The sequence below is a fragment of the Nerophis ophidion genome, linkage group LG17, assembly GCF_033978795.1.
Source record: "Nerophis ophidion isolate RoL-2023_Sa linkage group LG17, RoL_Noph_v1.0, whole genome shotgun sequence".
Classification (NCBI taxonomy): domain Eukaryota; kingdom Metazoa; phylum Chordata; class Actinopteri; order Syngnathiformes; family Syngnathidae; genus Nerophis; species Nerophis ophidion.
In genome coordinates, this window is record NC_084627.1 from 7,682,058 (window position 1) to 7,704,079 (window position 22,022).

Here is a 22,022-nt window from a genome sequence, read left to right on the forward strand (position 1 = left end):
ACCTGCTACCACCTGCTGCACCACCACTACTACTATTAGTACTACTACTAGAATGTAGACCTGCTACCACCTGCTGCACCACTACTACTACTATTAGTACTACTACTAGAATGTAGACCTGCTACCACCTGCTGCACCACCACTACTACTACTACTAGTACTACTACTAGAATGTAGACCTGCTGCACCACCACTACTATTAGTACTACTACTAGAATGTAGACCTGCTACCACCTGCTGCACCACCACTACTACTACTAGTACTAATACTAGAATGTAGACCTGCTGCACCACCACTACTATTAGTACTACTACTAGAATGTAGACCTGCTACCACTTCTGCACCACCACTACTACTACTAGTACTAATACTAGAATGTAGACCTGCTGCACCACCACTACTATTAGTACTACTACTAGAATGTAGACCTGCTACCACTTCTGCACCACCACTACTACTACTAGTACTAATACTAGAATGTAGACCTGCTGCACCACCACTACTATTAGTACTACTACTAGAATGTAGACCTGCCACCACCTGCTGCACCACCACTACTATTAGTACTACTACTAGAATGTAGACCTGCTACCACTTCTGCACCACCACTACTATTAGTACTAATACTAGAATGTAGACCTGCTGCACCACCACTACTATTAGTACTACTACTAGAATGTAGACCTGCCACCACCTGCTGCACCACCACTACTATTAGTACTACTACTAGAATGTAGACCTGCTGCACCACCACTACTATTAGTACTACTACTAGAATGTAGACCTGCTACCACCTGCTGCACCACCACTACTACTAGTACTACTACTAGAATGTAGACCTGCTACCACCTGCTGCACCACCACTACTACTACTAGTTCTACTACTAGAATGTAGACCTGCCACCACTTCTGCACCACCACTACTATTAGTACTACTACTAGAATGTAGACCTGCTGCACCACCACTACTATTAGTACTACTACTAGAATGTAGACCTGCTACCACCTGCTGCACCACCACTACTACTACTAGTACTAATACTAGAATGTAGACCTGCTGCACCACCACTACTATTAGTACTACTACTAGAATGTAGACCTGCTACCACTTCTGCACCACCACTACTACTACTAGTACTAATACTAGAATGTAGACCTGCTGCACCACCACTACTATTAGTACTACTACTAGAATGTAGACCTGCCACCACCTGCTGCACCACCACTACTATTAGTACTACTACTAGAATGTAGACCTGCTACCACTTCTGCACCACCACTACTATTAGTACTAATACTAGAATGTAGACCTGCTGCACCACCACTACTATTAGTACTACTACTAGAATGTAGACCTGCCACCACCTGCTGCACCACCACTACTATTAGTACTACTACTAGAATGTAGACCTGCTGCACCACCACTACTATTAGTACTACTACTAGAATGTAGACCTGCTACCACCTGCTGCACCACCACTACTACTAGTACTACTACTAGAATGTAGACCTGCTACCACCTGCTGCACCACCACTACTACTACTAGTTCTACTACTAGAATGTAGACCTGCCACCACCTGCTGCACCACCACTACTATTAGTACTACTACTAGAATGTAGACCTGCTGCACCACCACTACTATTAGTACTACTACTAGAATGTACCCCTGCTGCACCACCACTACTACTATTACTACTACTGGAATGTAGACCTGCTACCACCTGCTGCACCACCACTACTACTAGTACTACTACTAGAATGTAGACCTGCCACCACCTGCTGCACCACCACTACTACTATTAGTACTACTACTAGAATGTAGACCTGCTGCACCACCACTACTACTATTAGTACTACTACTAGAATGTAGACCTGCTACCACCTGCTGCAACACCACCACTACTACTACTAGTAGAACTACTAGTACTACTACTAGAATGTAGACCTGCCACCACCTGCAACACCACCACCACCACTACTACTAGTACTAGTACTACTACTAGAATGTACACCTGCCCCCACCTGCTGCACCACTATTACTACTAGTACTAGTACTACTAGAATGTAGACCTGCCACCACCTACTGCACCACCACTACTACTACTAGTAGTACTACTACTAGTAGAATGTAGACCTGTCAACACCTGCTGCACCACCACTACTACTAGTACTAGTACTACTAGAATGTAGACCTGCTACCACCTACTGCACCACCGCTACTACTACTACTAGTAGTACTACTACTACTAGAATGTAGACCTGCTACCACCTGCTGCACCACTATTACTACCACTACTACTACTACTACTAGAATGTAGACCTGTTACCACCTGCTGCACCACCACCACCACTACTACTACTAGTACTACTACTAGTACTATTACTAGCAGTTGTAGCTGCTGGTGGTGTGGTGGTGTGCGGCATCAGTTTAGTACTACTTCTACTACTACTACCAGTACTACTTGTTGTAGCTGACAGTGGCGTGGTGGTGTGCTGCATCCGTTAAGTACTACGTCTACAACTAGTACTAGTTTTTAGTGGCGTGGTGGTTTGCGGCATCATCTAAGTACTACTTTTACAACTACTACTAGTTTTTGGTGGCTGATGGTGGCGTGTTGCTGTGTGGCATCAGTTAAATACTACTTCTACAGCTCCTACTAGTTTTTAGTGGCGTGGTGGTGTGCGGCATCAGTTAAGTACCACTTCTACAGCTACTACTAGTTTTTAGTGGCGTAGTGGTGTGCAGCATCAGTTAAGTACTACTTCTACAGCGACTACTAGTTTTTAGTGGCGTGGTGGTGTGCGGCATCAGTTAAGTACTACTTCTACAGCTCCTACTAGTTTTTAGTGGCGTGGTGGTATGTGGCATCAGTTAAGTACTACTTCTACAGCTCCTACTAGTTTTTAGTGGCGTGGTGGTGTGCGGCATCAGTTAAGTACTACTTCTACAGCTACTACTAGTTTTCAGTGGCGTGGTGGTGTGCGGCATCAGTTAAGTACTACTTCTACAGCTACTACTAGTTTTTAGTGGCGTGGTGGTGTGCGGCATCAGTTAAGTACCACTTCTACAGCTACTACTAGTTTTTAGTGGCGTGGTGGTGTGCGGCATCAGTTAAGTACCACTTCTACAGCTACTACTAGTTTTTAGTGGCGTGGTGGTGTGCGGCATCAGTTAAGAACTACTTCTACAGCTACTACTAGTTTTTAGTGGCGTGGTGGTGTGCGGCATCAGTTAAGTACCACTTCTACAGCTACTACTAGTTTTTAGTGGCGTGGTGGTGTGCGGCATCAGTTAAGTACTACTTCTACAGCGACTACTAGTTTTTAGTGGCGTGGTGGTGTGCGGCATCAGTTAAGTACTACTTCTACAGCTCCTACTAGTTTTTAGTGGCGTGGTGGTGTGCGGCATCAGTTAAGTACCACTTCTACAGCTACTACTAGTTTTTAGTGGCGTGGTGGTGTGCGGCATCAATTAAGTACTACTTCTACAGCGACTACTAGTTTTTAGTGGCGTGGTGGTGTGCGGCACGATGTTTGAAGTGCAATGTTTGCAGGTCCGAGTGTCTGCGGCCAGACCAGAGCAGACGTCCACACCTGAGGCCGCTACAAACACAGGTATGGGCCAATTCATTAGGTACAACATCTACATATAACAACCATTGTGCCTTTACTTTTGATAAATGTGCATTTTGTAAACATTTATTCCAATGAATTGTTTGCCGGATTGGTGATGATGTTCTCTTTTTTGCAAGATGGCGCCAGCAGCGACGGTGCCGTGGTCAGACTGGAGCGACTGGAGCAGGTGACGATGTTGTCAATACCACTCTTTGGTTGAGCAGTAAACCCACATGGCTGCCTTTGTAATTGCTTGAAAGACACGGGATGGAACAATAAACCCTCATAATGATACACGGTTAGCACTATAGTTTAAACATAAAATGATCATCGACCATGGTCCTTAATACTTTGATAAATGATCGATACTGCTCATTTACTGGAGAGGCTAGCTTAATGCCAACACAAATACAAGAGACACTAGCATCTTTTAAACTAAACTATTGATGTGCAGATCCATACTGAAAGATCGATGCTGTCGATACCAGATCCTAATGCGCTAATATCAACTCTTTAAATCAAAATATCGATACTTAAGTTATTTGAGACGTCATGACTATTCAACTACATCATGAAGAGGGCTGCAGTCTGAAGAGCCCAAGGGCTCAGGGGCCGCATGTTAAAATGTTGTTGTTTGGTCAGAAAGTGCCTCCACGGGTTAGGTTCCCCTGAGACAATGTTTACATATTTACAAAGTACACCGCGCTGTCAATAAATTCATTATTCTCCTCTCAATAATCGCTTACAGCAGCTAAACAAATAGTTAACAGCATGAAGAAACAGAAGCTCCAGAATTTTTATTGAGGATTTTTGTTTTTTCTTTTGAATTATTTTCCTTCCTCAATTGAATTTCTTTACACTTCATCCTTCATTTAGGTTTGTAAGACTGAAAATAGAAACAAATAAACATGACAAAAGTATAACGTCCATTGTGTATTTTACATGAATAAAATAGGTTTAGTCTTGATGCATTCACACAATAAACTATGCACATAGAAATGAGCTACATCATCACAGTTAAACCTAAGGTGTCGCCCTCTAATGGTCAAATGTAGCGCTTCATGTCTTAAACTATCTTTGATCATTAGAGTTACTCTCAGACAAAAACAATGACACGACCACAAATTCAAAAGTCATCACAAAGTCAGCAATTTCAATACAAAAAAACTCACCACAACATCTACCTTTAAAAGTTTGACTAGGCTACGTGATGACACATACAAGTGTGGATTTGTACCGTTGTCGCTTAAATAGTCTGACAGGAAACAATGACTTGAGCACTTTGTCGGGCCCAAACATTTATACTTATATTCATGCCAGTCGTTGTTAAAAGTCCAATTTTCGCAATTTGTTTTGATTTTTTTTTTCAAGGTTGAACTAGTGGTCTTCTTCTACTCCGCTATTACTGCTGCTTCATCGTGACATATAATCCTCGCTGTTGCCCCCTGTGGCGTGGCGTGAGTACTGCGTTCGTGAGGCGCCCTACTTTTAAAGGTTTCGAACTGATTTTTCTTCCGTTCCTAACGTGCAAGCCAGAAAACGACTGGCAGTCAAAAAGAGTAAGTATTATAAAACAGCAAGCGCATGTATCCTTTTATTACTTTTATCTTATTCATTTTTCTTTTTTTTAATCCTTTTTTAAAATTGTATTTTATTCTATTTGGAGACACTACATCCCGAGTATGATACAACAGAATATTCATCCATCCATCCATCTTCTTCCGCTTATCCGAGGTCGGGTCGCGGGGGCAGCAGCCTAAGCTGGGAAGCCCAAACTTCCCTCTCCTTAGCCACTTCGTACATGTATGTATGTATGTATGTATATATATATATATATATATACATATATATATATATATGTATATATATATGTGTGTATATGTAGGTGTGGGAAAAATCACAAGACTACTTCATCTCTACAGAACTGTTTCATGAGGGGTTCCCTCAATCATCAGGAGATATATACACAGTGGGGCAAAAAAGTATTTAGTCAGCCAGCGATTGTGCAAGTTCTCCCACTTAAAATGATGACAGAGGTCTGTAATTTTCATCATAGGTACACTTCAACTGTGAGAGACAGAATGTGAAAAACAAATCCAGGAATTCACATTGTAGGAATTTTAAAGAATTTATTTGTAAATGATGGTGGAAAATAAGTATTTGGTCAACCATTCGAAGCTCTCACTGATGGAAGGAGGTTTTGTCTCCAAATCTCACGATACATGGCCCCATTCATTCTTTCCTTAACACGGATCAATCGTCCTGTCCCCTTAGCAGAAAAACAGCCCCGAAGCATGATGTTTCCACCCCCCATGCTTCACAGTAGGTATGGTGTTCTCGGGATGCAACTCAGTATTCTTCCTCCAAACACCACCAGTTGAGTTTATACCAAAAAGTTCTATTTTGGTTTCATCTGACCACATGACATTCTCCCAATCCTCTGCTGTATCATCCATGTATCCTTTTTGGTATAAACTCAACTGGTGGTGTTTGGAGGAAGAAGAATACTGAGTTGCATCCCAAGAACACCAATACATAGAATTTCAGCAGGATCTACCCCAGTCTGCTGACATGCTAGCAGAGTAGTAGATTTAAAAAAAAAAAAAAAAAAAAAGCTTTTATAATTGTAAAGGACAATGTTTTATCAACTGATTGCAATAAAGTAAATTTGTTTTAACTATTAAACAAAGCAAAAATATGACTTATCTTTGTGCAAACATTGGACACAGTGTGTTGTCCAGCTTATGAGATGCCATGCAAGTGTAAGCCACTGTGACACTATTGTTCTTTTTGTTTATTTTTATAAATGTCTAATGATAATGTCAATGAGGGATTTTTAATCACTGCTATGCTGAAATTATAACTAATATTGATACTGTTGTTGATGATATTCATTTTTGTTTCACTACTTTTGGTTTGTTCTGTGTGGTGTTTGTGTCTCCTCTCAATTGCTCTGTTTATTGCAGTTCTGAGTGTTGCTGGCTCAGGTTTGGTTTTGGAATTGGATTGCATTGTTATGGTATTGTTGTGTAGTGGTTGGTTGGATTGATTAAAAAAAAAAAAATCTTTTTTTTTTAAATTAGAATCAATTCTAGGAATTTGTTCCAATGTCACTCAATTGATAGACTTTATTCCGTCCTGGTCTCGAAGGGTTGATAGCAACGTTCTCATGTGAAGTCATATTAACCGGAAGAAATGCACTCAAAAGTCGGATTTTTGTTTATCATTCAAACACATTGTAATACATTAAAACGAAAGAAAATAAACATGTTTAAATAAATAAATAAATTATGTCTCTTAAGAAGCCAGAACAATATTTCATATTTTTTTCTACCGTTGAAAGTAGATATTGTGTCAATCCATTAATAAAAAAACAACAACTTAGTGCCGTGTGTGTATAAGTACTTTTGGAGCATGTTCAACAAAACCGTGATGATAGCGATAACCGTGATAATTTGGGTCACAATAACTTTATAGAGCAGGGGTCACCAACGTGGTGCCCGTAAGGACCAGATGAGTCGCCCGCTGGCCTGTTCTAAAAATAGCTCAAATAGCAGCACTTACCAGTGAGCCGCCTCTATTTTTTTTTTTTTTTTTTTTTTACTAGCAAGCTGGTCTCGCTTTGCTGGACATTTTTAATTCTAACAGAGACAAAACTCAAATAGAATTTTAAAATCCAAGAAAATATTTTAAAGACTTGGTCTTCACTTGTTTAAATAAATTCATATTTTTTTTTACTTTGCTTCTTATAACTTTCAGAAAGACAATTTTAGAGAAAAAAATACAAGCTTAAAAATGATTTTAGGATTTTTAAAAACACATATACCTTTTTACCTTTTAAATTCCTTCCTCTTCTTTCCTGACAATTGAAATCAATGTTCAAGTAAATTTATTTTTTTTATTGTAAAGAATAATAAATACATTTTAGTTTAAGTCTTCATTTTAGCTTCTGTTTTTTTCGACGAAGAATATTTGTGAAACTTATTATGATTAAAATTAAAAAAAAATATTCTGACAAATCTAGAAAATCTGTAGAGTCAAATTAAAATCTTAATTCAAAGTCTTTTGAATTCCTTTTAAAATCTTTGTTCTGGAAAATCTAGAAAAAAATAATGATTTGTCTTTGTTAGAAATATATAGCTTGGTCCAATTTGTTATATATTCTAATAAAGTGCAAATTGGATTTTAACCTATTTAAAACATGTCATCAAAAATATATATTTATTGTGAGAAATCATTAAGATGATCAGTGTTTCCACAAAGATAAATATTATTATTTAATAATAATACCATAGAGTTAAAGGTAAATTGAGCAAATTGGCTATTTCTGGCAATTTATTGAAGTGTGTATCAAACTGGTAGCCCTTGGCATTAATCAGTACCCAAGAAGTAGCTCTTGGTTTCAAAAAGCTTGGTGACCCCTGTTAAAGGTCAACATTAGTCACGTCATTGATGCGGGTTTTCAGCTTTCAGGACGTCATGACCACCGCGGCCATTAGAGGGCGTGCTGCACCAAGAATCCACTCTTGTTTGCAGGCAAGGAAGTTTGCAACTGAGATGAGATAAAGTCAGCCAATCAAGGAAGGAAACATTAATCATGAAACAACAACATTTCTCAATATATGGTAGTAAACAAGAGGGACATGTGAAGCAGGGGTTCTAACCTTTTTTCACTTTGGGGCACAACTTTTCCACCGCAGCTAAGCTGGACATTTTCATTTTTTGTGTGTACACTTTTTCCTACTTTTTTTAATGCATTTTTAACTGTGCTTATTGTATTTATTTAATCTTTTTGCTTTTAATCTGTAGTGTAGTATTGGCTGTTTTTTAATTGTCCTATATAAATAAATCCACCTCGACCTTGACCATAAATACGTGGACCCTGACTCAAACAAGTTGGAGGTTAGCATTTAGTGGTCCGTTGTACGGAATATGTACTGAATTTTGCAATTTACTACTAAAAGTTTCAATCAATCAATGAAAAGACCCGCTGCCCACTGAATTAGTTTTTAGTCACTGTCAATAATTATACCGAACCTAGTGACAGTATTTGTGTTTGTCATAAAGTATATTATTTTGGACTAGGGATGATTACAACAATACATTCTAATTTAATATACCGTATTTCCTTGAATTGCCACCGGGGCGCTAATTCATTTAAAACCTCTTCTCACTCCGGCGCTTACCAAAGGCATGCGGTAAATTTAAGCCTGCATTTATGAATTTGAGTGTGATGTAAGGATACCATCATGAAAATCACATTTAATAAAAAAAAAGGTTATTAAGGTCTTACCTTTACTTATAAATGAAGTCCATGCGCAGCTCCTTCTGATCAAAAGCATCGATAACTTGTTTATAGAAGTCTTTCTTATCTTTCTTCAGTTTTAAAAGTCTGTCTGTCTCGATGGAGATCTTCCTTTATTACCTCCTGTTTTGATTGAAAGTCCAGTTTAGAAAACTGTTTTATTTTAGATATGTAATCCTCCATGTTAAAAGTGCAAGCGAGAGGAAAAAATAAACGATCGCTGCTCACTCTTGCTGCTTGTTGTCACTTCTTCTGCAGCCGAGTAGTCGCAAGAAGGATCACTAGCGCCCTCTACCACCAGGAGGTGGGAGTCATTTAATGACTCATATTTGACACACGCAGCTACGGTATATTAATAAAACATAGCTGCTTACTGTTCTTTTTAGCATATTCAATAGCTTGGACCCTAAATCCTACTTCTTCCTTTTCTGCGATTTCCATCCATCCATCCATTTTCTGCCGCTTATTCCCTTTCGGGGTCGCGGGGGGCGCTGGCGCCTATCTCAGCTTATTGAAATCAGCCTCATCCATTTTGAAAATGATGACAGGTGAAGTGTCACTCGTGACGTGACGAGTTTGACCCGGTGGTAATTCTAGGCATATGCTAATTATTTTGCGAAATGAGTTTGACCCGGCAGAAATTCTAGTCCTGCGCTAATAAAAATAGTATTTTGCGTAACGAGTTTGACCCGGATTTATCCTGAGCCGGCGGTAAATGCTAAGCATGTGCTAATTATTATTTTGCGGAACTACAGGAACTACTATATACCCGGCGGCAATTCAAGGAAATACGGTACTGCAAAAGAAGAGAAGTGATGAAAAGAAATGCAGTGCGAAAATAACAAAATTCTAACTAAATAATTTTTAAAAATAACATGTGTTTATTGTGAATTATATTTCTATAGCGCTTTTCTCTAGTGACTCAAAGCGCTTTACATAGTGAAACCCAATATCTAAGTTACATTTAAAGCAGTGTGGGTGGCACTGGGAGCAGGTGGGTCAAGTGTCTTGCCCAAGGACACAACAGCAGTGACTAGGATGGCGGAAGCGGGAATCGAACCTGCAACCCTCAAATTGCTGCCACGGCCACTCTACCAACCGAGCTATACCGCCCCACGGTCAATAAAATGAAAACACAGCCTCACCACTTTAGTCATAATTTTTTTGCTTAAGAAACATCTGTGTGACTTTATCTCCAAACTTCTTCTGTTTGTCTGATGTTGGCATTACTGCCACAAGTGGTGGAAAGGTGTATTACACCTGAGTGCAATACGGACCACAGCTGAGAGACACGTCTCTAGTGGCGGCCCGGCCCTATGGTTGGGAAACACTGGTCTAAAGGGGACGATACGATCATGTGGTGCGCGGCGTATTGATGTGATGCATCTATTGATCCGTGTGCGTGCTCAGGCTCTGGACCTGCTCCGCCTGAAGCCCACAGAAGCTGAGCGGCAGGCGTTCAGGTCCCGACTCCAAGCAGACCCGGCCGGGACGGTGGCCTTCACAGGTGAGCACTAAATACTCTCATCTTGCTGCGGTGGCGATGCTGCTGTTGCTATGACAACCTCCAACAGTAGTGTTTGTGTGTGATTTGAGTGCCCACACGTAGTTTGCGTTGTTGTTGTTGTTGTGCCGTCAGACTTTGAGAAGCTGACCAGGGACGTGTTCAGGCCTCAGCCGGAGGAGCTGGGGTCAAAGTTCACATCCGATGACCTGTTAAGTCTGCTGGAGTCGCCCACTTGCCAGCGGGTAGGACGGTCTTTGACACATACTTTTTCCCCCAGTAATGGATTACTACTTTACTGTGTGTGCACCGTGTGGCATCGACGCGGCCGCCATCGAACTGTTGGCGCTCTAAGGGCGGTGGGGGGGAGGGGGAGTGGGGGCCCTATTAGCGGGATGTAAGGAAAAATCACTGAGAGCATATTCACCCATGTGTGAGGAATATTTTCCAGCGCCATGCGGAATAGAAGGCCTTCGAACGGGTTTTTGTTCTGCGAGAAGACATACTCACACTGTTTGGTTGTCTAGCTACTGTTGCGTTTGGACCAGATGTTCCTCCAAGAGAATTTAAGTTACTGGTCAATCCCAAGTTCTTTTTATGACACATAAACTGAGTTTAAATGATCACCCAGAACAGAATAGGTATTTTGCAATTTATTCCAAAGCTTTGGAGAGACCAACCTAAAAACAACACATTTAAATCGCGTCGCCCCGTTGATCTGAAAACATTACGGACGTGTTGTCTTTTTCAATATGTCTCTCGCCCCCACCCTCCGGAACGAATCCACATGTCTACTCACACACCTTCATTTCATTTTTATTTATCTCCTTCATTGATGTGCATTTTTGATCAATAGACAATTAAACCCATGTTTACTCACCTTGGTAAAACTGAATCTGTCCTATTTGGGTCCCACATCAACCTTCAGGAAGTCAGTGACTTCACTATAAAAGAGGGTGACATTGTTATCACCAGGAAAGATGAGGTCACCTACCTAGGTTCCATTCTAGAGGCTAATCTTTCCTGTGATAAAATGGCAACCAAGGTCATCAAAAAGGTCAACCAACGAACAAGATTTCCCTACAGAATCTCCTCTCTGCTCAACAAAAGCACCATGAAGATTTTAGCGGGAACTCTCGTTCAACTCTTTTTCGACTGCCGTAATTCCTTGGATTGCCGCCGGGGCGCTAATTAATTTAAAACTTCTTCTCACTCCGGCGTTTACCAAAGGCATGCGGTAAAGGCTAGCATGCGCTAATTATTTTAAAACCTCTTCTCAATCCGACACTTACCATAGGCATGTGGTAAATTTAGGCCTGCGCTTATAAATTTGAGTGTGATGTAAGGATATCATCATGAAAAGCACATTTAATAAAAAAAAAATATTATTATGGTCTTACCTTTACTTATAAATGAAGTCCATGCGCAGCTCCTTCTGATCAAAAGCATCGATAACTTGTTTATAGAAGTCTTCCTTATCTTTCTTCAGTTTTAAAAGTCTCTCTGTCTCGATGGAGATCTTCCTTTATTACCTCCTGCTTCGATTGAAAGTCCAGTTTAGAAAACTGTTTTGTTTTAGATATGTAATCCTCCATGTTAAAAGTGCAAGCGAGAGGAAAAAATAAACGATCGCTGCTCACTCTTGCTGCTTGTTGTCACTTCTTCTGCAGCCGAGTAGTCGCATGAAGGATCACTAGCGCCCTCTACCACCAGGAGGCGGGAGTCATTTAATGACTCATATTTGACACACGCAGCTACGGTATATTAATAAAACATACCTGCGTACTGTTCTTTTTAGCATATTCAATAGCTTGGACCTTAAATCCTACTGAATAGCTCTTAATCTTCTTCACTTTATGCGATTTCAAATGATTGAAATCAGCCTCCTCCATTTTGAAAATGATGACAGGTGAAGTGTCACTCGTGACGTGACGAGTTTGACCCGGCGGAAATTCTAGGCATATGCTAAATATTTTGCGAAACGAGTTTGACCCGGCGGAAATTTTGGACATGAGCTAATAAAAATAATATTTTGCGAAACGAGTTTGACCCGGCGTTAATCCTGAGCCGGCGGTAATGCTAAGCATGCGCTCATTATTTTGCGAAACGAGTTAGACCCGGCAGTAATTCTAGGAAATTACGGTATGCACGTACCTCCTGGTACCCCAACACCTCCAAAACCCTCAAATCTAGACTCCAAACACACCAGAACAAGCTCGCCTGGTTACTTCTAGACCTCCACCCCAGATCACACCTCACTCCTACCCACTTCTCCAAAGTGGGCTGGCTCAGGGTGGAGGACAGAGTCAAACAACTTGCACTGAGCCTAGTCTATAAAAGTCAGCCATGACATCATGTTCCTTACAAGTGTATGTAGACTTTTGACCACGACTGTGTGTGTGTGTGTGTGTGTGTGTGTGTGTGTGTGTGTGTGTGTGTGTGTGTGTGTGTGTGTGTGTGTCAGGACTCAGAGGAAATGGAGCGCGTGAGGAAGGAGCAGATGGAGGCTGTGAGAGAGATGAAGAGGCTGCAGGTAAAGTTACCTGTGAGGCTTAATTCCCCGGGCTAAGCTGCTGCTGCGTGTGGTCTTCAGGAGCAGCTGCTGGAATCTCAGAGGGTCCACGTGCAGATGCAGGAGGAGCTGGACCGAGTCAAACAGGTCAGCCACAAATGGTCCGCCAGCAGGGGGAGGGGCTAAAATAGAGCAGCAGGTGTACTTATCTCCAAGACTGGCCAAGGGCGGCGTGCGGAGGAGGCCCAGGGCCGACACAGCACCAACGTGGGAGGAGGGTGAGGCCTCCATTGAAAACTACTTTTCTGGACGTAAGGGGGCTCCAAAGTGTTTGTTGTGGTGCTCCTACTTCTCTTCCTCCGCTCGCTTCTTCTGTTGCATAATCAATCAATGTTTACTTATATAGCCCTGAATCACTAGTGTCTCAAAGGGCTGCACAAACCACTACGACATCCTCGGTAGGCCCACATAAGGGCAAGGAGAGCAGAGGCGGATCAGCAGCGTAGAGATGTCCCCAGCCGATACACAGGCGAGCAGTACATGGCCACCGGATCGGACCGGACCCCCTCCACAAGGGAGAGTGGGACATAGGAGAAAAAGAAAAGAAACGGCAGATCAACTGGTCTAAAAAGGGAGGTCTACTCAAAGGCTAGAGTATACAGATGAGTTTTAAGGTGAGACTTAAATGCTTCTACTGAGGTGGCATCTCGAACTGTTACCGGGAGGGCATTCCAGAGTACTGGAGCCCGAACGGAAAATGCTCTATAGCCCGCAGACTTTTTTTGGGCTTTGGGAATCACTAATAAGCCGGAGTCTGTTGAAGGCAGATTTCTTGCCGGGACATATGGTACAATACAATCGGCAAGATAGGATGGAGCTAGACCGTGTAGTATTTTATACGTAAGTAGTAAAACCTTAAAGTCACATCTTAAGTGCACAGGAAGCCAGTGCAGGTGAGCCAGTATAGGTATATATGTATGTATATATGTATATAAAGGTATATACAGTATAGGTATATATGTATGTATATATGTATATAAAGGTATATACAGTATAGGTATATATGTATGTATATAAAGGTATATACAGTATAGGTATATATGTATGTATATAAAGGTATATACAGTATAGGTATGTATGTATGTATATAAAGGTATATACAGTATAGGTATATATGTATGTATATATGTATATAAAGGTATATACAGTATAGGTATATATGTATATAAAGGTATATACAGCATAGGTATATATGTATGTATATAAAGGTATATACAGTATAGGTATATATGTATGTATATATGTATATAAAGGTATATACAGTATAGGTATATATGTATGTATATATGTATATAAAGGTATATACAGTATAGGTATATATGTATATAAAGGTATATACAGTATAGGTATATATGTATGTATATATGTATATAAAGGTATATACAGTATAGGTATATATGTATATAAAGGTATATACAGTATAGGTATATATGTATGTATATATGTATATAAAGGTATATACAGTATAGGTATGTATGTATGTATATAAAGGTATATAAAGTATAGGTATATACGTATGTATATATGTATATAAAGGTATATACAGTATAGGTATATATGTATGTATATATGTATATAAAGGTATATACAGTATAGGTATATATGTATGTATATATGTATATAAAGGTATATACAGTACAGGTATATATGTATGTATATATGTATATAAAGGTATATACAGTATAGGTATATATGTATGTATATATGTATATAAAGGTATATACAGTACAGGCGTAATGTGATCAAACTTTCTTGTTCTTGTCAAAAGTCTAGCAGCCGCATTTTGTACCAACTGTAATCTTTTAATGCTAGACATGGGGAGACCCCAAAATAATACGTTACAGTAATCGAGACGAGACGTAACAAACGCATGGATAATGATCTCAGCGTCTTTAGTGGACAGAATGGAGCGAATTTTAGCGATATTACGGAGATGAAAGAAGGCCGTTTTAGTAACGCTTTTAATGTGTGCCTCAAAGGAGAGGGTTGGGTCGAAGATAATACCCAGATTCTTTACCGAGTCGTCTTGGCCGGCAACACCAAACATTCGCTCTTGTGGTCGTACGGCCACAGTCAGATGTGTGGTGCACGCCAAACATAAACAAGTAGTACGCCCTTAAAGTAGCAGTAGGCTGGAAAAACTATTGACTTTATAAACTTAATAGTGTTTCATTGTGTCCATTAAAGGCCTATTGAAAGCCACTACTAGCGACCACGCAGTCTGATAGTTTATATATCAATGATGAAATATTAACATTGCAAAACATGCCAATACGGCCGCTTTAGTTTACTAAATTGCAATTTTAAATTTCCCGCGGAGTTTCCTGTTGAAAACGTCACGGAATGATGAGGCGATGATGACGTGTCTGTGACGTTATTGGTTGGAGGCGACATATTAGCTCAGCACCACTTATGGCTAAAAGTCGGCTATTTTCATGGCATAATTACACAGTATTCTGGACATCTGTGTTGCTGAATCTTTTGCAATTTGTTCAATTAATAATGGAGAAGTCACAGTAGAAAGATGGAGGTGGGAAGCTTTTAGCCTTTAGCCACACAAACACACGGTGATTCCTTGTTTAAAATTCCCGAAGGTGAAGCTTTACTATGGATCAGAGCGGTCAAGCAAACATGGATCACGACTACATGTCAACCGGCAGTTTTCGGTGAGAAAATTGTGGAAATAAGTCGCCTCTTACCAGAGATAAGTGGAGCCAGCGTCCTGCTGCTGCCGTGACTTCTCTCAGAGACTCTGGCGTCAAAACACTCGTGGCCACACCCCTCTGACTTTAAGGTATTATTTAACTCACTAAAACACTAACACAATAAGCAGATAAGGGATTTCCCAGAATTATCCTAGTAAATGTGTCTAAAAACATCTGAATCGCTCTCACTTGCCCTCGCCTTTTTTTTTTTTTCTCGGCCTTCACTCTAAATTTTCTCATCCATAAATCTTTCATCCTCGCTCAAATTAATGGGGAAATTGTCGCTTTCTTGGTCCGAATAGCTCTTGCTGCTGGAAGCTCACATTATAAACAACGTGAGGATGTGAGGCGCCCTCACCGGTGATGTCATCGTCTGCTACTTCCGGTACAGGCAAGGCTTTTTTATTAGCGACCAAAAGTTGCGACCTTTATCGTTGATGTTCTCTACTAAATCCTTTCAGCAAAAATATGGCAATGTCGTGAAATGATCAAGTATGAGACATAGAATGGACCTGCTATCCCCGTTTAAATAAGAACATCTCATTTCAGTAGGCCTTTAAACTTATACAATTGACCGACAGAAACCAAGATTGTTTGTTTTTAAATGAGTTCTTGAGACTTTTATGTGCATTGCAGTATATATATATCTTGTGTAGCATCTTCAGTTAGTTCACATCCTCCAGTGATAATGCTACTTGTAAGAAACTGTTTATTTGCTGGCATAGAGGCGACGATCCCTGAATTTGCCGCACTGTAGAGGGACATTAGCCACTACCAAGGACACAGCTAGAATGTATGCATTATTAGAGTATAACACATTTATCTACTGCTCCTTCTTTTCCCCAGTTCATAAAATGATAATTACCGATTGGAGCCATATGAAACGCTGCCATCGTGACGGCGTTTTCAGCCGTACTTTGTCTTCCAGGAAGCAAGAGTGGGAGCGGAGGAGCTGCGTGGTCTCAGGGCCGGCATGCAGCTGGCGGAGGAGGCCCAGAGGCAGGCGCGAGGCATGGAGATGGACTACGAGGAGGTGGTCCATCTGCTGGAGGCTGAGATCGCTGAGCTGAAGAACCAAAGAGGCCGGCAGGTGAGGACGCGGAGTCACCGCCCCGGAGGAGGACGCACTGAACCTGGACTTTGTCTGTCTGGCGTCAGGAAGACGGCGAGCAGCTGAAGAAGAACGTGGCCGTGCTGGAATGTCAGCTGCGGAAGAGCGAGGCCGCCAGGAAGGCTTTTGAGACGTCCACAGAAAAACTGCTGACTTTTGTGGAGGTAAGAAGACCTTGTCCAGCTGTACCTAATGAAGTGGCCAGGGGGTACGCTCATACAGCTTCCAATGCGATACCAATGTTGATCCCATACGATATCAGCAGGAAACCTAAGTAGTTTTGTGATTTAGTAGTGTGGAACGTTGGAAAAGGTTTGAACAAGTGAAAAGAGTCAAAACAGAGAACATGAAAAACACTAACATTATTTATTACCAACTGTCTGGAATGGAACTTTTGCTGTCTTTAAAGGGGAACATTATCACAATTTCAAAAGGGTTAAAAACAATAAAAATCAGTTCCCAGTGGCTTGTTGTATTTTTTGAAGTTTTTTTCAAAATTTTACCGGTCCCCGAATAGCCCTAAAAAAAGCTTTAAAGTGCTATCCATTTCCCTGTGACGTCACACAGTGCTGCCAATGTAAACAAACAATGGGAATACCACAGCAAGATATAGCGACATTAGCTCGGATTCAAACTCGGATTTCAGCGGCTTAAGCGATTCAACAGATTACGCATGTATTGAAACGGATGGTTGGAGTATGAAAATATTGAAGAAGAAACTGAAGCTATTGAGCGAATAGCTATTGACGCTATTCATAGCCATAGCATGGCCGAATAGCTGCGTTAGCATCGCCGGTAAAATGTGCGGACCAAACGATCAGGACTTTCACATCTTTTGACACTGGAGCAACTTAAATCCGTCGATTGGTAAGTGTTTTTTTTCGCATTTAATGTGGGTGGAAGGAAACGTAATATAGTTGCAAATGCATCTACAGGTTATCCATACATCTCTGTGCCATGTCTGCTTTAGCACCGCCGGTAAATAGCATGTTAGCATCGATTAGCGTAGCATGTTAGCATCGATTAGCTGGCAGTCACGCCGCTACCAAATATGTCTGATTAGCACATAAGTCAACATCAACAAAACTCACCTTTGTGATTTAGTTGACTTTCTCGTTGCAAATGCATCTGCAGGTTATCCATACATCTCTGTGCCATGTCTGTCTTAGCATCGCCGGTCAAATGTGGAGACACTCTGGTACATTCAATGGGGGTCTGGCGGCAGACACTTTGGCATCTTGGGGCCAGTGGTGCAACTTGAATCCCTCCCTGTTAGTGTTGTTACACCCTCCGACAACACACCCACCAGGCATGATGTCTCCAAGGTTCCAAAAAATAGTTGAAAAAAACGGAAAATAACAGAGCTGAGACCCGGTGTTTGTAATGTGTTGAAAATTAAAATGGTGGGTGTGTTACCTCGGAGACGTCACGTTCTGACGTCATCACCACATGAGTGATAAACAGAAAGGCGTTTAATTCGCCAAAATTCACCCATTTAGAGTTCGGAAATCGGTTAAAAAAATATATGGTCTTTTTTCTGCACCATCAAGGTATATATTGACGCTTACATAGGTCTGCTGATAATGTTCCCCTTTAAGTTGAAGTGGAGTGGTACCTGTTTTGGGGACACCTTGTGGTCACAATGATTGATGAAGTTAAGGTCATGACGTAGTAAGTTGAATGATGCGGACACTTTTGTTACTGGTTACTTTCTAATACTGCCGTGGAGACTTTGTTTGTGAAGTAATGTACAACTATGATTATGTGATACTTGTTTATTGTATTGTTCAATGGTTATTACCTATGTGCTATAGTGTGCTTAGCTGTTGTGTAGCTGCTAGCTCCTAGTAGCATATAGCCTAGGATGTTTACATTTTGTAAATGACTGTAGTAATATACAATCATTTGTGTGGCATTTACATGTTAACTGTCTGTCCAGCTTTGCGCAGGACTGCCTGTATCGCACAGGATATCACACACAAGTCAACACTCTGCAGGACTGCCTGTATCGCACATGATATCACACTGACCTAAACACTGCACAGTACTGCTTGTATCGCACATTATATCGCACACAAGTAAACACTGCAGGACTGCCTGTGTCGCACATATCACACACAAGTCAACACTCTGCAGGACTGCCTGTATCGCACATGATATCACACTGACCTAAACACTGCATAGTACTGCTTGTATCGCACATTATATCGCACACAAGTAAACACTGCAGGACTGCCTGTATCGCACATGATATCACACTGACCTAAACACTGCATAGTACTGCTTGTATCGCACATTATATCGCACACAAGTAAACACTGCAGGACTGCCTGTATCGCACATGATATCACAAACAAGTAAACAAGCTGCAGGAATCCTTGTATCACACATGATATTATACACAAGTGAATGCTCTGCAGGACTGCTCGTATCGCACATGATGTCACACAAGTAAACACTCTGCAGGACTGCCTGTATCGCAAATTATATCACACTGACCTAAACACTGCACAGGACTGCTTGTATCGCTCATGATATCGCACACAAGTAAACACTCTACAGGACTGCCTGTGTCGCACATGATATCACACACAAGTAAACACTCTACAGGACTGCCTGTGTCGCACATGATATCACACACAAGTAAACACTCTTCAGGACTGCCTGTGTCGCACATGATATCATACACAAGTAAACACTCTACAGGACTGCCTGTGTCGCACACGATATCACACACAAGTAAACCCTCTACAGGACTGCCTGTGTCGCACATGATATCACACACAAGTAAACATTCTACAGGACTGCCTGTGTCGCACATGATATCACACACAAGTAAACACTCTACAGGACTGCCTGTATCGCACATGATGTGACACACAAATACTCTTCAGGACTGCCTGTGTCGCACATGATATCACACACAAGTAAACCCTCTACAGGACTGCCTGTGTCGCACATGATATCACACACAAGTAAACATTCTACAGGACTGCCTGTGTCGCACATGATATCACACACAAGTAAACACTCTACAGGACTGCCTGTATCGCACATGATGTGACACACAAATACTCTTCAGGACTGCCTGTGTCGCACATGATATCACACACAAATACTCTTCAGGACTGCCTGTGTCGCACATGATATCACACACAAGTAAACACTCTGCAGGACTGCCTGTATCGCACATGATGTGACACACAAATACTCTTTAGGACTGCCTGTGTCGCACATGATATCACACACAAGTAAACACTCTACAGGACTGCCTGTATCACACATTTAAATGCAAGCTGATGTCATCACATATTTGTTATCGGACTGATATCAGATTGACCCCCAGTGACGAGTCCCACCAGTTGTTGAAAGACAGAACTGACAAGTCATCTTCTTTGCTCCTCAGAATGTGGAAGAGTTCCTGAGTGAAGGACTAGGACCCACCAAGACTTCCAGGTACCATCAAGTCCACCTTCCCATGTCAGTGAGTGAGTGTGACCATCCATGACTCGTATTCTGTATCGGCCATGACAAGCATCTTTTTTGAAGTACATAAATCACGGCTGGTTTGCCTTTGTATCTGGCACTTGCCGATCACTGCAGCAGCACCGAGAGCGGACTCAGACAAACTGCCTCTTGTTAATGTTGACAGTTTCCAGGGCAACAAAGAAGTTGAGTAAAAGAAACGCTCCAACGTGAGTAAAGTAGGGCTCCACTCTGCCAAAAATGCACTAGCTTGATGCTAATATACATTTCTCATTAGCATTAGCCATTTAACATGGCGATGTCAACACTTCCAAAATGTGTTATGAAAACTGCAACACGTCACAATCAAACAGTTGGTGTGTCATAAGTACAATATTTACAGTATCAACACTTTTTAGGGCGCAACAAAACAAAGTCTTGGACTTGCAAATGAGACCCAGACGTGTGAAATAAAACAGCATTTTTTTCATTATTAATAACAAATACTATTTATCAACACACAAACTTTTTTACATTGGTACTGTTGAGTACTGGTATCAGCTCATCAGTAGCGTATCGGTTCAAATGACTCTCATGGTGGATTCAGGACTTTAGAGGTCACAAAGGTGTCGTCATGGTGAAGGAAGACGACTTGGTCTATCTCAGGAGCTTGGATGGCAAAAGTCAGACTCAAGAAGATCAACTTCCTGTCTTGGTCTTGTTCCATCTTCTCCAACCTTCAAGACGGTCTCCTCCCTTTCCAAGACCACCTCTACCGGGTCTTCCTGCTGTGGTCTTGTCACCGCGTCATGAAGTCATGTTGCTTTGTGAGGAAAAACCTGAAGGAGATCCCAACTTCATCAAATCCTAATGCGTGTGAAGGTGCAGTGTGGAGCACACCAGGAACCAGCTGAGGAACCAGGACACCGCCTTGGAGGAAGACCTCCAAGCTGACCTGATGATGGAATGAGAGTCCAGCCCATTAGTCCACCTTCCAGTCTAGCTCACAGCCAGCTGACCTGATGATGTGATGAGAGTCAAGCCCATTAGTCCACCTTCCAGTCTAGCTCAGAGCCAGCTGACCTGATGATGTGATGAGAGTCCAGCCCATTAGTCCACCTTCCAGTCTAGGTCACAGCCAGCTGACCTGATGATGTGATGAGAGTCCAGCCCATTAGTCCACCTTCCAGTCTAGCTCACAGCCAGCTGACCTGATGATGGAATGAGAGTCCAGCCCATTAGTCCACCTTCCAGTCTAGCTCACAGCCAGCTGACCTGATGATGTGATGAGAGTCCAGCCCATTAGTCCACCTTCCAGTCCAGCTCACAGCCAGCTCTGACCCACTTCAGCCCAGGTGGGCCCAGGATGTCAGTGCTAATGATCACCTGTGGTGAGGAAGAACCACAACACAACCTGCAGGGAGTCTTCATGGCCCACATGTCCTGCTCAACACTAACTGACCAACGGCACACACTAGTTAACACTAACAAATGCCCCCACACTAGTTAGAACTAACTAACTAACTAACCGTCACTCAATAATTAATACCAACTAACCAGTGTCACTCAATAATTAATACCAACTAACCAGTGTCACTCAATAATTAATACCAACTAACCAATGTCACTCAGTTAATACCAACTAACCAATGTCACTCAATAATTAATACCAACTAACCAATGTCACTCAATAATTAATACCAACTAACCAATGTCACTCAATAAATAATACCAACTAACCA

At 41.5% G+C, this 22,022-nt stretch overlaps 1 protein-coding gene across 3 annotated transcripts in view; it reads left to right on the top strand.

The window, feature by feature from the left end:
- The window catches only part of stxbp4 (syntaxin binding protein 4), a 67,972-nt gene that overhangs the window by 33,302 nt on the left and 12,648 nt on the right, over window positions 1–22,022 (top strand). For 2 of the 3 annotated variants that reach the window (XM_061876014.1, XM_061876016.1), the window contains 9 exons: window positions 3,558–3,618; window positions 3,756–3,805; window positions 10,334–10,430; window positions 10,563–10,672; window positions 12,892–12,960; window positions 13,021–13,086; window positions 16,633–16,794; window positions 16,863–16,979; window positions 20,222–20,271. In XM_061876014.1, the coding sequence (XP_061731998.1) occupies window positions 3,558–3,618; window positions 3,756–3,805; window positions 10,334–10,430; window positions 10,563–10,672; window positions 12,892–12,960; window positions 13,021–13,086; window positions 16,633–16,794; window positions 16,863–16,979; window positions 20,222–20,271 (782 nt within the window). The remainder of the gene's footprint in view (window positions 1–3,557; window positions 3,619–3,755; window positions 3,806–10,333; window positions 10,431–10,562; window positions 10,673–12,891; window positions 12,961–13,020; window positions 13,087–16,632; window positions 16,795–16,862; window positions 16,980–20,221; window positions 20,272–22,022) is intronic. The other variant, XM_061876015.1, reaches the window with a different exon arrangement.